At 38.1% G+C, this 18,007-nt stretch overlaps 1 protein-coding gene across 9 annotated transcripts in view; it reads right to left on the bottom strand.

Moving 5' to 3' along the window:
• The window catches only part of Baz2b (bromodomain adjacent to zinc finger domain 2B), a 304,725-nt gene that overhangs the window by 45,259 nt on the left and 241,459 nt on the right, over window positions 1-18,007 (bottom strand). For 8 of the 9 annotated variants that reach the window (XM_028769276.1, XM_028769275.1, XM_028769278.1 and 5 more), the window contains 5 exons: window positions 15,839-16,439; window positions 13,643-13,930; window positions 12,283-12,343; window positions 11,502-11,610; window positions 1,213-1,423 (listed from right to left, as the gene is read on the bottom strand). In XM_028769276.1, the coding sequence (XP_028625109.1) occupies window positions 1,213-1,423; window positions 11,502-11,610; window positions 12,283-12,343; window positions 13,643-13,930; window positions 15,839-16,439 (1,270 nt within the window). The remainder of the gene's footprint in view (window positions 1-1,212; window positions 1,424-11,501; window positions 11,611-12,282; window positions 12,344-13,642; window positions 13,931-15,838; window positions 16,440-18,007) is intronic. The other variant, XM_028769282.1, reaches the window with a different exon arrangement.

Below are 18,007 nucleotides of genomic sequence, written 5' to 3'. Positions count from 1 at the left end.
AAAATACAATTTTTAAAACTTCAACATTTAAATTCATGCTTGTCTCCTAATATATTACTGCCTTTCTTTTATTAGGAAGATGAATGTCTTAATATAAACAAAATAACATTAAACAACTGACTGTGCTAAAGCAGAGAAAGAATAATGCTTTATTACACGAGACGCTAGCTGGTAGTCAACGTCAGTGCTATTAGGAGAGCATGCCTCGGAAGAAGCTTTTCGGAAACACGGAGGCTTAAATGTTGGCATGTGTGCACACATTTTTAGAAAGATGACCCATGATGAGTGACAATGAGAGCTTGCTTTTAAAGTAATTTGTTTGAGTCTTTTCCATGGATTATGATGTATTTACAATGAACAGAAATACATTTTATATATGTTTTCTAGTTTTTGTTATAGAGATAAACAATCCTTGTAATGACACAAAATCCGGATAGCTATTTAAACAATTTTAACTATTAAAAATTTAAGATGTAATTTTTCTGTCCATATATTTTTACATGTTCAAGGCATTTACATAAGAAGAGAAGCTTAAGACATTTGCCTTTCTACAAAACAACTCAGACCCCAGAGCAGCACACCCCGCTTATCTGCATCTTCCTGTGTCATAGGAACAGCTCCATGATAGCGTAAGTACAATGCTCAATAATAAGTACATTTCCATCACTTTGGGAAATGTTAACCTTAATAAATATACTCTCTGGTGCCCTCATCAGACATTCTAAAATATATTGACCACTTGAGCATTCTAAAAATACATACCTAGACTTCATCTGGGGTTACTTATCAGTAACTAGAGTTCTCTGACTCAAAATTTACCTCACAGATCCACATATTTTTGATGTAGTCGCATGTACTCACTTCAAGGAGTTGGGCGCTGTTAAAAGGATTATCGCAGTAGGAAGGTTATGCAAACTTAGGGCGTGTGCCAAGCTAGTTCGGGTTGATTCCTTTCTGTCCTAGTCTTAATTAACAGTATAGCAACACACTTTGCAAATGCAGTGCATCAGACAGGATGAATCAGTAGATAAGAGTCTTGTAAGTCTCATAAGTATCTGAGTGAGTAATACGCACTCAAATATTTCCACTTACTTGTGGGGCTCCCTGTTTCCTCTGAGAGCAGTTGTCAACCACTCTCAACTCAAAACTACCAGAAGGATGATTATTGGATTTTCATATGACCATTAGTGACAGAGAGCAGGCACTTCCTACCTTGAGCCTGCAGTTTCCTTAGTAATTTTGCATCTGTGTTATCTAGGAATTCCGCACTTCCGACATTGGGAGGGCGACCCTTCCGGCGTTTCATCCTGGATTCCTCTCTTGCTCTGGGTCTATCTGGATTGGGTGGTCTTCCTCTTCGGCCGTCCATTGCCCTGATACGAGGAATGACATCCTCTTCTTTCAAAAGACACCACTGCATTCCCTTTGTGAAATAAATTACATTAGTGAATATTAAAACAAAACTGAGGATCAACAGAATAGAAAATTCTAGTTAAAATCAGTTATAAAAATTTTTTAATTTATAAGGCTGATATTAAATTTAACTTTTAAAAACTAAATTTAGATTATCAATTTTTCATATTCTACTGTATAACTTTAATGTTCTTATTTAGATTATGTATATCTAAATTAAATATAGACTGATCTGTATCTATATTTATAGGCATAGTGACATAACCATCACTTCTGAATATAATTACCACAAATGGTAGATATTTGAAAATATCATTTGTTGTGATGACTTCCCTATGGATTGTTCTTGAAGGTTACTTTCTCCTATATAAATATTATAGCTATAGCCGGGCAGTGGTGGCACACGCCTTTAATCCCAGCACTTGGGAGGCAGAGGCAGGTGGATTTCTGAGTTCGAGGCCAACCTGGTCTACAGAGTGAGTTCCAGGACAGCCAGGGCTATACAGAGAAACCCTGTCTCAAAAAAACAAAACAAAACAAAAATTATAGCTAATACATGAAAGAGAAAGTTAAAATATTAGTCTACTGTAATCACTAATGAAGTAACAGTTGCTCTTGAATGGTTGCCTTACATCAAAAAGAGACAAGGTGACCAGTACCAGGCTCCAGAGGGGAGGTTCATGTCATCTGTGATCATGTTCCTACCCCCCAGGCAAATCATGATTTGATCATGATTCTAGATTTAATCACCATAACTTTAAAGGCAAGGTTGGATGAGAAGCATCTCTTGAAAATACCCATAAAACCCACTCTGTAGGTAATCAAATAATTTGGCCTCTTCAACAAATTATGAAAAGTCTAATGAGTAATACAGGAAGATTAAGTAGACTTTAAAAGGTGTATCAATTTATCAGCTTCAAATGGCAATCAATTCAGACAAACTATTGAAATTGTGAAAAACTGAAAATTGTAAGACATACTGATGTTTGAAAACATCAAGAACAAAATCCAATTATTTAAGTACAAAGACTGAACCTGTTAATTACAAATATACTTGGTAAAAGAGTAGAAAGCAGATAGATACAAATTCACAGTACAAGGCCTGTTTTGTTTCAGGCACTCTGAAGGCATTATGTACCTTGACCTTCACATTTCTAACTCATAGAGCTGTTTACTGTTCTTCTATCATAGCATACAGAGCCCAGCCAGTGAGGTGAGAGGTACAGAGAAAGCAAGGAAAAAACTGTGATTCGACCTAAAAACAACCCCAAATTATCACACTGTGACATGACATGCTTTTGACTTTCTATCTGATTTACAAAAATATTTTTATATCTTTTGATATATATGTATAAATTATATATGTTGATGAATGACTGATCACAATGTTTAGGACTGTATCAAGCCAAACTTGTGATGAGAAAACTAGTGTCCATATTCCACATCTGCTTGCTAAAAGCAGTATCAAACACTAGCTCTTTCTAAAGATTTATTTATTTACTTTATTTATGAATATACTGTAGCTGTCTTCAGACACACCAGAAGAGGGCATCCAATCTCATTATGGATGGCTGTGAGCCACCATGTGGTTGCTGGGATTTGAACTCAGGACCTCTGGAAGAGCAGTCAGTGCTCTTAACCGCTGAGCCATCTCTCCAGCCCCACTAGCTCTTTCTTCAGTGACTTGAATGTTAAAATTTTTCCCTCCAAAGATTGAAATAAAGTCAACAGAACTGACAATTCTATTGACTGCACTTCAGGCCACGTACGATGTCAGAAGAAAGCTATCAGCACAGTTAGGTTAGGTGGACTGTGGTCACCATCAAGGGAAACGTATTGTTAGGTTAGGTTTTCACTTCATGGTTACGATTTTAGGCATCACAGCAGCACATATCACACAGATCACTAAATAAATAAATAAATAAATAAATAAATAAATAAATAAATACAAGTGACATTTGTGACAGCATCACAGGAAAGTATATTAAGGAGTCTGTAACATTGTGCATTGTCTTGAGAGTATCTTATTAATAGAAGAATCTGTTTCAAGCCAATATTTAAGGATCTTATATGATTACCTTTTCTTATTAAAATGTAATTTTTATGTAATTACTTTTAAAGCTACTCAGGGAAATCTGCTTGAGTCAAAAAAAGAGAGTATGTTGGTATCTGGACCTTACGGCTTACATCTGTGCCCTTGGAGTTCAGAAAGCAAATACTTTTTAAGGAGTTTGCATACACTGCGTTAGATATAATATCATCCAACTCTTGGGATTCAGAAAACAAGAAAAGACTGGTTAGGAGATCTCAGGCTTATATTAAACTTTAATTCTTTAACAGACAAATAGCTGTGAGTGAAAGTATAACTTAGAGCCTGGCTCTCTCTTGGTAACCACTTCTATAGGAACATCAAATTTAGTTCTTAATACTTGGTCCATGTACACTAGCTCTTGTGAGTCAGAAGTTATAGTTAAAAGATTAGCTTACATGAGACGTTGTCTTTGGTTACCCAGCATTAGCAGAAAATGTTTGGGTTTTTTTTGTCCCCCATTAATTTTTAAGGTTTATGAAAAAAGTGTTTCCTAGAAATAATCTTTCATGATTAAGATTTAAGATACTTATAAAAAGAGATGATATCATAGAGATGGTCAAAGATTATATTTATTATTTTACAACCCCTTTTCTGGGCATTATTAATTTATATTCCATTTCATTTAAGAAGACTGAACAAAATGAGTAACATATAAAGGAAATATGCAGTAAGGGACACTATTCTGTCAAACAACAAAAGTGGATTCTTTTTAGAGTCAGACTCTCTTAAGTATGTGTTGTGTGGTACACTGTAAAATACCCAGAATCCCTTCCTTAAAAGGAAAGGCACAGCATTTCTAAGTAAAATGTATTATTTATTAACATGTTTGTGTGTTGAGTATCATACCAGTTCGCTTCATCAACCATGACCTAGGTTCCTGAACTCCCGTCCCCACTAAGTCATCTTTACAGTCCAAATAACAGCATTAAAAAAATTTTTTTAGGGGGCTGTAGAGATGGCTCAGCAGTTAAGAGCACTGACTGCTCTTCCAGAGCTCCTGAGTTCAATTCCCAGTAACCACATGGTGGCTCACAACCATCTGTAATGGGATCTGATGCCCTCTTCTGGTGTGTCTCAAGACACACACAGTGTACTCACATACATAAAATAAATAAATCTTTTTAGAGATTTTTTTTTATGTGTACAAAGAGGTGTTTTGTTTGATGTATGTGCACCACATAGGTACCAGCAGAGAGTATTGGATGCCCTGGAGCTGGAGCTACAATATGGCTGTAGCCATCATTTGGGTGTTGGGAATCAGGCCCTGGGACTCTGCAAAAGTACCTAGTGATCCTACTGTGAAACTGTCCCTCAAGCCCCAGAACAGCAGGACATTAAACAGGTCCCTGAGGCTCAGCTCCACTAGTGTGGGTGAGTCAGGGCCACATCACTTAGGTGACAATTACTTCAGTATCACTAAGACACTAGTGTGGAGCTAAAATTCCATCCATTCCTCCAACAGCTGATTTTCCAAGCTAACACTTGAGATGCTGGTATTTTTTAATTGAATGAGGGTTGTTTTTTTTCCCCTACAGAGGATTCTGCTTGCTTGGTTTGGAAATTATTTTGCAGATCACGGTGGCTTCAAATTCAATCATCTGTCTCTCCTGGGGCTAAAGCTAGGCTCCACCGTACCACAGGTGGCATAAATAATGGGGTCTTTATCATCTTACATCCTTGTCTCTTGGAAGGAAGGTAACTGAGGTCTATGGTTGAAATCTAGATTAAGGCACTTGTGACAATTTTAGTACACTTAGTCATTTACCAAATAGATTACTTATCAGGCTTATCCATAAACAATTTTTAATAAATTTGACAATAGCTTAAAAATAACTTAAAAACAAAACAAAAGCTTACATGAAGCATTCAGAATGTCATACCTAAAAGAAACAGGATCATTTTTTTTACTTATTTTATGTTTATGGATGTTTGCCAGTCCCTATCTATGTGTACTGCATGCACGCCTGATGCTCGCAGAGGCAGGAGGTGGTGCAGGATCCCTGGAACCTGAGTCATCTGTGGTTATGAGCTGCCATGGAGATGCTGGGAACTCAGCCCAGGTCCTGTGCAAGAGCAGCAAGTGCTCAACTTTTGAGCCATCCGGCTAATTAAGCAGAGGAGGGATGTGAAAGACGCGGTATATGAATTACCATCTCAGGCGAGGGAATTAAATACACATTAGTGCTTCGCTGTGACACGAGACACTGAGTGGCATGGGTTACACTTCTAAGAAAAGTCACAGGACATGAGCAAAACATATATAGCAAATACTTTTCAAAAGATTTTTCACAACTTATAATTTAATTAAAATGCTAAACCTAGGATGATGAAAAGTTAGATTCTGTTTGGGTTTCCTATGCTTGGTGTCTCTTTTCCCTTGCCTTCTACTTCCCAAGCAACACTGAGCTCGATGTAGTTCACAGGAAGGGCACTGGGAGGTCTTGGTCTCTCCCAGCTACACAGCCCATCAGTACTACACACTGTTTTGAGTAGCATTTAAGAGCTAGTCAAGACCAAGAGTAGCCTTCTCTGGGAGGAGAGGGGTGCCACCCACTAGACAGAGTGGAGAAAGACACTGTGTTGATTATGCTGTCTCAATGACTACATCCGTGATCACTGAGACCACAACTTTAGAGGACTAAATCACTTCTGTGTTAAGACCAGAAAAGAAAGGATGTGAAAATAAGAAGTGATTTTAAGGTGACGCAGGATGGCCTTCCACAGCCCCACATGTGGGCTTAGGCACTACAATCCTACCTGGTAAATCACTGACATAAATCTCCAGACTCCCGCCCTGTCCGTGCTGATTGGTCATGTTCCCAGAGTCCATATGTGCTAAGGCTAGGTTGTACAGAGGTGGCAGTTAACAGCAGAGCTGGATTAGAACTCTGGTTGTTGACTCCCAGTCTTTAGTTCTTCACTTAATTTAAAATAATTATCATCACTATATAATTGTGCCTAAGATGAAGTGTTGCCCATGAATTACAATGGCTTCTTTTACTGCCTTTTCATTGTAGCTGGACCCAACAGATTGGTATGATATTCACCAGGTAATAAGATGCTTCTCTGTAACTTGTATTTTAATGAACTATTTGGTTTCTCCATCAAAATTAGTTTTTTTTTTCTCCAAATTTATACTTTCAACTTCATTTCTACAGAAACAGGCATGTTCACAATTTCCTTTGTGGAAAAAAGTGTCTTTGGGGAAAATTTGGGGACATTACTTATCATAAATATTTATAAAGTGATTTTTAAAATGGCCATTCTCTGAAAAAAACACATTTCACTTTTCTTACGGTATTATGCCATTAAATAGAATCCTTCAAAAACAATCTCAGATGGTTTCTGAATCAGGACTACTCACTTCTCTGCACTTCTTTCTTCTCCCCTCAGCCCCTTTCTAGGGAGCGCTTTACTGTTGTTTTGTTTGTTTCATTCTTTCTTAGACTGAATTAGAGCAGACATCCAATGTCCTAACTGCCTCTGAACTTACTCAGTGAATAATATGGAATCATTTTTTAAAGCTATTTGTAGCTACTAAGTTCACACAAATAACAATTAAAGTGCACCACCAGACATTTGAAAAAAAATCCTTGTCAACAGCTATGATGTCTCACTGCGAGGCCTTCCTATATCCCTAGAGGTAAATGCGGATAAAAGGAATAACTCTTCCAAACTTACCAAAACCGGGCCAGCACAAACATTTCTATTACTTTGGTAACCAAAACCAGTGAAATAAAATAAAACTGATGACAAACGTAAGGATCGACACGTTTTTATGATGCAACGGAACAGAACTCTGTAAAGACAAATCTACTGGCATCCTCTTCAAGCTTGGCATGAAGGCCAAAGTGAGAGATTGAGCAGAGGCAGCCGCTGGCAGAGCCCAGCCTTCAGAGCACTACTGCTTGCTCGTGGAAGTCAAGCACCCCTAAAGGTAGGATTTTATGGAAACTGTTAAGAGCACTTGAAATCTGGCTAGCACAAGGCTAACCATTTGCTGGTCCTACTGAGCTTTCACCATATTTGTGGACTCAGACTAAATGCTTAATGAATAAAAGTTTGTTTGGTCTCATTCCTTTTATAGCCTACTTCTCCTGAATAAAGCGCATCTATTCTAGTTGTTTAAAAGATAACTATTATACTGTGGTTCTTCTCTTAAATTTTGACATACTTAAAATGGCTCTCACTGCTTATCTTGTAATATACAAAATCACTATTTTCAATAAATGTTTGCTATTGTCAAATACATAATTGCCACCTTAAGCTCCTGAATACTGAATAAAAATAACTTTTACAAAATTACATTTTTATTACTTCAAACATTACCTTCTAGCAGAAATTACCCTTAATTAAAGCCATGACATATATATATATTTTTTCCCATCATTTTGGATTTTACTGTTATTGTTATGCTTTAAGAAACAGATCCAATATGCAGACAAGGACTGCCTCAAATCTGCAAGCTTTCCCTCTTTCTCATGGACTGTGGGGATTTTAGGGACACGATGCCATACTAGGCTCCTTTTGGTATATATAAGTTTTAATTTTTTAAATATAAGATTAGCTATTAAACCTCTATACAAATTGTATAAAGTTACAAATATATATACACACATAATGACTATTGTGTAACAAGAGTGCATTTGTGCCAAACAATATCCTCCAAAATGTTAACTAATCAAATTAATTTCCTTCCTGCTTTGTGCTTGCTGGCTGCTGCTGAACTGGACAAGTTCAGGAAATGTGGGAATGTAGTGTTAGTCTTAGTTGGATGCTACACCAGAGCAAAACCTTTATTACAAAGGAAATTGATGATCACACCACAGACCTTCCCCATTGCTATGTATGCCACAGTGCCTGCAACTGACCAAAAGTCCAAAACATGACTGTCATGGCCAAGAAGAAAATCACCAGCAGCTTTGGGTTTACATCTCAGTTTTCATCACTAAAATTAAAAAAACTCTTGATGTCAGGTATTCTAACAAAATGATAACACCTGTTAATTTTCATAGAAAATTCTTACATAATTATATAAATTTTCAATTAATCCAATGCTTAAACATATAAATAACAACATAAAGAAATATATATGGCTTTGCACCTCTAAGAATTGCGAAAGCACGCACATTTCTAATTCATTAAGTAAAACATTTTATTGTATACCTTTAATCACAGCTCACTCAAAGGACCTTAAAGATAAATTTCACTTACTAATTTTTTTCTGAACTAAGAAGTGGTCTCAGAATTTGTGTTATCTTGGCTGTGCAGTCTCTGAACATTTTTTAGCCGAACATGTTGCAGCTTCAGTAACTCATCTAAGTTCTTAAGTGGAATTGATTTTAACAGACACCATGCGTTTGGAGGAACACTGATTGTGTTTAATAAAAAGTGAATGAATATCAAAGAACATTCTGCTCTGTGTAATGAGGCTTTATAGATTAAGTCTAATTATTATTGATACAATAACAAAAATCCTTCATGTATTGAATAGCAATTAGTTTTCCTCTCAGAACAAAGATCTACTGAAATAAAAAAACAATAAAGATGACTCTGTCATAAATAAAACAAGTAAAGAACTGAAACATGAACCAAAGATCAAAAATAAGAATTTCTAAATGTTCTTGCCTTCCAAAATGTTTGTGACTAACCAATTAAATTAGTATGTGGGGAGTATTATTAAAAAGCACTGTGGCTCATTAAGTTTAAAAGAAATCTGGTGCTCTTCTCTTCTTCCTCCCCCCCCCCCGCACCCCGTCATCTTCTCCCACTTTTCTTCCAGCCTCCACCCTGAATAAACCCCCTCCCGTGGGGAAAAAAAAAGAAATCTGGTGACAAACTGGCATGAAATAAAAAATTAAGCCAGGCAGTGGTGGCGCACACCTTTAGTCCCAGCACTTGGGAGGCAGAGGCAGGCGGATTTCTGAGTTCAAGGCCAGCCTGGTCTACAGAGTGAGTTCCAGGACAGCCAGAGATACACAGAGAAACCCTGTCTCAAAAAACAACAACAAAAAAAATTTAAACTTTAAATAATAATTCAAATAAGAAATCCTAAAATACATTTATATGAAGAAATTTGATAAAAAAAAAAATCAAGATTTTGTGGTCTTGTAAAACTAGCACTAAGGAGATACTAAGGCTGAACAGGGCACGGGGCTCTCAGGACAATGGGAAAGGGGTCTGTTTACGTGCGAGAAGCACGTTTCCAAGTCTTCAGCTCCTGCTTGCTTGCTCACTCCTTCCACTGGTCCCTTGGCTGACACACCCTTACTCACTGATAGCCCTGCCATACTGTGGCTATGTGACCTGGGTAGGATTTGCTTCATCTTCTCAGCAATCTAACGCCCTGCCTTAAAGTCTAGGACAAGAAAGAAACGCCTCTCTTTAAACAAAGAAAATAGTAGTTCCTGAAAAATAAATAAAACAGTGAGTTCCAGGATAGCCGGGACTATATAGAGAAATCCTGTCTCCAAAACCCAAAACAAAATGAAGCAAAACAAAAGAAAACAAAAAACAAAAATATTTCTGTGCCTTAAAATTGGTCCAAAGAGAAGAGCCTCAGTCAAGAAGTGTCTTCTCTACTTTGCTGAGCATGTGAACCTCTCTGAAACATTTTCTTGCATGTTATCTCATGTTAACTTTGCCATAATCTCATGAGGCAGAAATACTGTTGTTTGTATATGATAAATAAAGAAATCGAATGAAAATGGCTAACAAGAATCTACGTTTCGGCCAGGCGGTGGTGGTGCACGCCTTTAATCCCAGCACTTGGGAGGCAGAGGCAGGCGGATTTCTGAGTTCGAGGCCAGCCTGGTCTACAGAGTGAGTTACAGGACAGCCAGGGCTACACAGAGAAACCCTGTCTCAAAAAAAAACCAAAAAAACAAAAACAAAAACCAAAAAAAAACCCAACAAAACAAAACAAAAAGAATCTACGTTTCACACTCCCTAAATCAGAGACTTTGTCAATGGGGCTCAGGAAGTTAATAAACATTTACAGGTAAATATAAGTCAGGAGCAAAGGGACAGTGTGTCTCTAAGGAGAGATCACAGAGGTGAGGGATGCTTTCTTGGAAGTTGTTTTTAGAGAGTGAGTATAAGGTTGTACACTTAACTCCCCAAGTTCAGTGTGAACTGTGGTGATGGATTCAGAAATTTTATAGGTAAATTCCTATAAAACATCAGAATTTCTGTTCACCAAATACAAACGATCTCGACTTACCAAATTTCAGAAAAAAAAGGTAACAATGGATCACACAACATGATGTGATCAAATGGACCAGATCCTGTCCATGTGCCATGAGGCTTTCAAAACTCTCTACAGTGTCTCATGAATTGCCTATTTAGACTGGTTTTTCTAAACTTCACGCTAACACTACAGATTTCTTATACTTACATAAAGTACAAAATTGTTGGTACAGTTAAGTAAGCAGGAAGTTGACTTAAATATGAAAAACGCCTACTACAACAAAGCTCTTAATGGCTCATAATCTGTACACCAAGGATTTGGTGAATGACCATAAGAACATGGCATGTCTAACTGTAGAGTGAGTTAAGAAAGGTCACTTTCTAGAGTAGAGAGATTTACTTCATTTAGGTTAAGGTACTAGTTCTGGTTCAAAAACTTCTTTAAAAGGCCGTCCTGTGGTCCATTGAAACCTTTCCTAGTTTTCTACTGAAGCCTAAGTTGCCCTTTGTCATATCCATTACTCCATTCATTGCTGCTGAGATACTGAAAAAAAAAATCACGTTTTTCCACCTTAGGTCTTAATAGTTCAAGCCAGCTTTGATGCGCAGCTAGCTTTCAAGACATTAATGTTTTGCAAATTCCATGAAGAGGCTCTATTTGAGACAGCAATTTAGGTTGAGCACATTAGACCTGCACAAGAGACCACTTTGTACCAAGGAACTCCATCTGACAAAGAAGTGCATTTTCCCTCCGAATTAGCATGCTTCATTAGAACCAGATGGGCAGAAGGTGGAGAACAGTATTTACCTTTATCACGTCAGGGTACTGCCTAAGCTTCTTTCCACACGGAGCATAATATGCAACTTCTCCTGGAAGGCGCCCACCGAAGTTTCTCACCCTTGTCTCTCTCTGCCAGCTACAGATTTAAAAAAAAAAAAAAGAGCATTATAAGATACTTAATTTAAAGATATTCGCTTTAAAAAGTAGAAAAAAATACACGCTATTCAGAAAACATTAAAAAAATGAAAACAAAAATAAACACATAATCATAGAACCCAAATACGTCTATTATTTAAATGGATCACATTTTTTAAGCTAACAGATTTATTAACAAAATTAAACACTCGACTTAGAAACATTCAACTGTCATGTATTATAGAAATCAGAGCTGGAATGAGGCATTTGAGTAGTGCGGAAACAGACATAAGTTGTCTAAGAGCAGGAAGCTCCGAGTGTGGAGAGCATACCCAAGCCTCTCTCTGTCTGCGGCCCTGAGCATGCTATCTAAACTCACACCTAGAACCCATTAAACTAATCTCCCCTGGACTACTGCTGCCGTTGTTCACTGTCTTTTGTCTTGGTAGCCTACTGATACCATGGCTCCTGCTTTTGACATGTGACTGGCTGATGGTTCGGTCACAGGAGCTCTTCTGAACCCTGCATCAACTTCATCACCTTCATATTAGGTACACATTTTGTCCCTTGTTATAGCTCCTCTCTAATCAATAACTATGTAGAGAGGCGAGAAGGGAAAATCACGTCTGTGGAAACACGCAGGGACTGACAGGGAAAGCCTTCTGCTGCCTACCCGTAGTCCAGAGGGATCCGCAGCTCCTGCTCATCTGCCACTCTTCTTCGTTTGGATGTACCTTTAAGAAAAGTCAAGCAGAACATGAAATGCTCAGTGTACAAAGGACAGCTGCCTGACAGTTCAGAAATTGCTCTATAAACGTTTTAATGATAGATTATTCATATATTTATGAAAACTGCATTATTTCTAGTTGTTTTTCAACTGAGCATACTACAGAAGACAAGTTTTCCCCCTTCTGGCCTATGACAGACACTGGGTTTTCTCTACAGCAGTGACCCTGCAGCTTTTCTCCTACTTAGAATTAGTAGAAGAGCCAATAAGGAGGGAAGGGACAAATGCCACGTTTCAAAAACCCATCCATGGTGTTATTTGGAAGACTATGACTTTTCAGATAGTTGCTAGAAATTTTAAAGGTTGGCTCAAATATTTAAAGTCAATTTAATTACTACGTGCATATATTATATCCATGGCCCAAAACAGTACCAGGCCTTTAATTAATTAACTAAAGCCGCACAGAAGAGGTTATATGTACATTTTAAAGGCAAAATATAGGTTTCACAAATAGCAACATATATTAACTGAGGACATCATGCTTGTTTATTGCAAATAAAAGCAAATAAAAGCAAAGATTAGAAAGTGCCAATCAGAGTAAACTAAGTAAAACAGTAGTAAAATACTTAACTACGCAAACCCATACTTTCTTAGTTATTTAATGAGAATAAAGAGTAACAATACTGGATTGTTAAATGGAGGAACTTTTTAATGAAAATGCCTACAAGTCTGTAGATAACTCAACTATGTAAAAGGATCATATGCTACTAAGAATGCCATTCACTCAAAAACATGATTTAGACTACATAGTGAGTGTGTAGGCATTTAATTGTCCAAGTAATTTCATATAAAGCACAAAAAAATCCAACTCTAAAATAAAGGAAGAACATAAAAAAAGAAAGAATTCAAAAATCAAGAGGAATCATTAATTATAATCTTAAAATAGAAATCAAAGGGAAAAATTAAAATATCAGGCAATGGATTAAATCTTTTAAAATACATGTTTCTTGGTCAATTTAAAATCTAGATGTTGATTAAGAACACTGGATGCTCTTCCAAAGACTTGGGTTTAATTCTCAGCACCCACATGACAGCTTATAACTGTCGGTGACTCTAGTTCCAGGGGCAAAATACTAATGCACTTAAAAATAAATAAACTATTTGGGGGCTGGAGAGATGGTTCAGTGGTTAAAACCTAGACACAACATATGACTACAATGAGATTGTCTCCAGAAACCTGTGCAAATAGCAATCCTCGCTGTAGTCTGACTTTTACGTTACATCGATAAAAACAAACTGTAGGTACCAGAGTGTGGACTTGAAGTGAGTGTGGAAGAAGAAGTGCCAAGAAAAGCAGGAGGCTGGGACTCAGAGCACAGGGCAGCAGGAGCAGAGCCTGGGGGGCTTCCTATGTGGAGGTTGTGAGGTGCTGAGTGCGCTGTGAGACTGGAGGGAGGGCTTTTGGCAGAGGAGCTTGTCTGAGTCAGGTTCGCGGCAGGTTTCTCGCCTTCAGTGTCACTATCTGATTCCTCCTGGTCTTTCTCATCGTCGTCTTCTGAGCCTTCTGAATCTGATTCTGAATTACTATCTGATTCTGGGAAGTAAAGAAGCACTGGTATATTATAACTAGGTCATAACCAAGCACAGGCAGTTTGCACCTAAGGGAGTATTTCAGAGCAACTGTTTGCAACTGAAGATTCAAGGAAGCAATTTCCCAAGAGGAAGCGCAAATATAAAAATTACCAGCTTGTAAGTTATTTGAGTAAAGTGTGTGTAAGCTACAGTTCCTTAAATCTCTCTCCAAACCATCAGTTTTAACATTTAAATCATAAAAAAGTCCCCACGTGGTACTATTGATATTCCAGTTCTGCTTAAGGCTTTTGGAATTACTTTACACTCAATGGAGAAACCGTGGGTAACAAAGGGGACACTGGCAGGCTCCAGGGTTAGAGTCTCCATGCTCAGCTCCCTGTCCTGGAACAACCATCAACTTTCCATCTGGGACTCTGCATTAAAACAAATGGTTTTCTAGGGAGTGGTTTTGGTTCTGTGTTTTGCTTTCTTAGCTCTAGTTTTTCAATTCAGGTAAAGGCTTCAGACTTTGAAAGATTCATAAACTATGCTCACAGAAATAACTGTGGAAAGACAAGAGACAAACTAAGGGAGGCAGGTCTGTCCTGGTTGTGAAGTCTGTGAAGTTAATACATATGTTAGTTAGCACATATTCCTCTAAACATGTGACATACAAGACTGGATTAAACACTGGATAAACACAGGACTGTGTCATAAAGGTGCCCAGACAGCATCCAGGTGGCACTGTTTGGTCTGGTATTATTGCTCACACTGGGACTCGGTAAAAACTAGTTTTTAAAAAGTCCTGAATACAGACAGACAGTGCCTTTCAGGATTTTTCATCATTAGAATGTTAAATTGTATAATGACTATTTTCTTATTCATTAGTTACTAAAAAAATTCTGGCAGACCAATAACAAATCCACATACAAACATAAATACATACATATTCATATAATTTCTGTATTTATATTTTATGTTTCATTTTATGAGTTTAAAAGCAATCTCTATTTTTTAAAAAACAAAACAACAACAACAAAAAACCACGAGAGAGTAAATGAAATCAAGGCACAAGATCATGACCCTATGCTACTTAATAAATTTTGAAATCAAAAAGGACTTAAGGTTTTAGTTCTTTTTAAACGACATGGTGCAAAATTTCCATTTTAAAGATATCCAGTAATGTTTTAATAAGTAGCAGGAGAAAATAAACCACATCCAAGAATATTTGGGCAGCACACTGGCTTTGCTAGGGGTAATGGACAGGAAGTTGGGGGAAGGGAAGGGGCATGGTGAGGAAAGAGAACGGGACAAGGTATGTTCAAAACACATTGAGTGAAATCCTAAATGAACTCACAATCCACCCACTCACCCCCACCCCACCCCAGACGGGGGTCCTCTGTAAATCCCTGGCTGTCCTGGAAATTGCTGAATAGACCAGGATGGTCTTGAACTCAGCTGCCTCTGCCTCCCAAGTGCTGGGATTAAAGGCGTGTGTGGCTAATATGGCTCAAAATTATTAGCTGTTGTTGTTGTTATTATTATTGTTGGGTTTTCAAGACAGGGTCTCTTGGTGTAGAACTCAGAGATCTACCTGCCTGGGATTAAGAGTGTGAGTTACCACCACCTGGCTTAAAATTATTTTTGAAAATATAACAGTTGCACTGCATAAGTGGTCATGATGAAATGAAAATTCAGCAACCTGTTAAGACTGTTTGATTCATGCACCAGTACTTTACAGTTAGTCATTTAATGCCAGGGGAGCTACAATCTAAGATTTTACTTAGAATTTCAGTACCAATTTTATGTTTTATCGGCTGTAAAAAACAGTGAGTGACAGTGATTCCAAGTGTGAAAATTAACACTTTTTAGAAAACTTTCTGGTTCATACACTTAAAAACAAACTTTAAAATTTAAAGCAGAAAATAACCTGATTGACTGTCATCAGACTCATCATCTTCATCATCCTCTTCATCTTCTTCCTCATCATCTTCCTCCTCATCCTCATTCGAATCCTCAGAGTCTTTACTACTGGGAATGTCTGAATCTGTTCCTCGAAACTGTTCCACCAAGGATGCCGCCGGATGGGGGTGATGGTGCGCTTTCAGTGGGGCTGCATCACTGCTGACCCGTTTCTCCTTCCCGCTACTGTGCAGGATGGGCGAGGCAGAGGGCAGCACAGGAGTCTGACTGCCGGGGGTTCTCCTCCCACTCGTGCTCAGATTGACAGGGGAGGAGAACGGGGTGCTACTTGAGACATTTTCATTAATCTTAGTCTGCATTTTTGTTTTGGTCGTCAGTGCTAAGGGAGCTTCTTGAATGACGCTTTGAATGACTCCATTTGGTTGGTGATTCCCTAAAAGTGCATTTGTCAAAAATGGATTAGGGTGGTTGTTATCTAGTGGTAGTTTTGGATGTGCTGGTGAACTAGAGGTTGCTTTCGTATTTGACAAAGCTGCAATAACCTTCTTCAGGCTCTTCCCCGGCTCCTGTTTCTTTACTTGTGATGGGAATGTCTGCTTATATTGTTCCTGGTGAAACATAAGTTAAAAACAAAATGAGAAGGCCAGGAGACAAAGACTGCTTTCCTGTGTCAGTATCAAAACACAGCTTTCCAGAGAAACTTACACCATGACGTCCAGGCATGGGGAAAGGAAAGTCAGTAACAACCAGGGCTATCGGACCTCGCTTAGGCGCTCGCTATGCGTTCACATTCTCATCTGTTTTAACCACTCTAAGCATGAGTACTTCTTGAGCATACCCTCTCCTGACTGCTGCTCTCATTTTCACAATAACCCAGTCCTGAGGCCCTAAAACTGTCTCCCCTTCCCCTCCAAAAACTCAAAAACACAAAACCAACTAGCCTATCACACTGTCTTTGTATTCTTTCATGAAATATTACTCAAATTTAGGACATGCTATTAATTCTTCCTGTCCAACTCCTAGTAAATACCATATATGAATGCAAACTTTGTATTCCATTGGTTTTTCTTTGACTAGCTTCAGAGAGCCCTGTCAACCTTCGGAACTCAGTTACATGCACATCATTTCATGGCTAGCCATTAGCCGAGCTCTCTAGCTGGCAGGGTGACTACTGAGGCCAGAGTCACATGGCACCTTTCTCCTCCCACATTTTGCTAAAACCATTTATCTACACGAACTGTTTCAGGAGCATGAAACACTGTCCATACTTCAAGCTCTAACTCAGCAGTTTTCCACATTCCTCTCAGACAGAAACATTCCTCACTCCATCCATCCTCCTATGCTCTACCTGGCTGATATTCCATGACGAACTAGTTGTATTGTTTGTTTGTTTCCTTTGATGACACAGAGTAGCATGTAGCTAGGCTACTCTGGCCTTGAACTCCCTACTGTCCTGCCTCTAATTCTCAAATTCTGGGATTACAGCATGTGTCCCAAACACTTGGTTCTCTAAGTATGTATAGTTTAGAGAGGTCTATTGTATAATGCTTTAAAGAGTTAAATTTCCATTTTTCAAAAATTTCTAAAGCAAAAATTCTCACTTACAGTCTTCCAGAAACATTACTATGTAGAGTCCTGTTCTTGAAATACATTTGAGACTAATAACACTAGATTACAAAATAATTTCTTGCTTTTTAAGACAGAATCTTACTCTAGAGAGTCCAGGTCACCCTGGGCACATTATTGCCCAAGGTTCTGCCAACTCACTATAATTTTCTTGCTTTAGCCTCAGCTGACATTAGAGACATGAGCCATCATATCCAGCTTATTTTTAAAGCAAAATTTTAAGGTACTGGGAGCCAACTAGGAACTGGGTGCTAGGTTAATAACTGAATATTCCTAGCATGTACAATGTGCTTGGTTCAATATTGAGCACGAGAGCAAAACAAGTACAATACAATTACCTTGGGAAAATTAATAGACAATAAGTCCACAAAATTTACTCTATAGATAAAAATTAAAAACCAGATATTAAAAATCTGAAATAGTTCTTTAGGGGCTAAATTCAGGGGCATAGTGGTTAAGAGCACTGGCTGCTCCTCCAGAGGATCTACTTTAACTTCCAACAAACACATGGTGGCTCACAATTCTCCGTAATTCAAGTACAGGGGCTCCC

The sequence above is a fragment of the Grammomys surdaster genome, unplaced genomic scaffold (assembly GCF_004785775.1).
Source record: "Grammomys surdaster isolate TR1022 unplaced genomic scaffold, NIH_TR_1.0 191, whole genome shotgun sequence".
In the NCBI taxonomy this organism is placed as follows: domain Eukaryota; kingdom Metazoa; phylum Chordata; class Mammalia; order Rodentia; family Muridae; genus Grammomys; species Grammomys surdaster.
The sequence above is the reverse complement of the archived record's forward strand: the minus strand, read 5'-3'. Positions and strand labels throughout refer to the sequence as shown.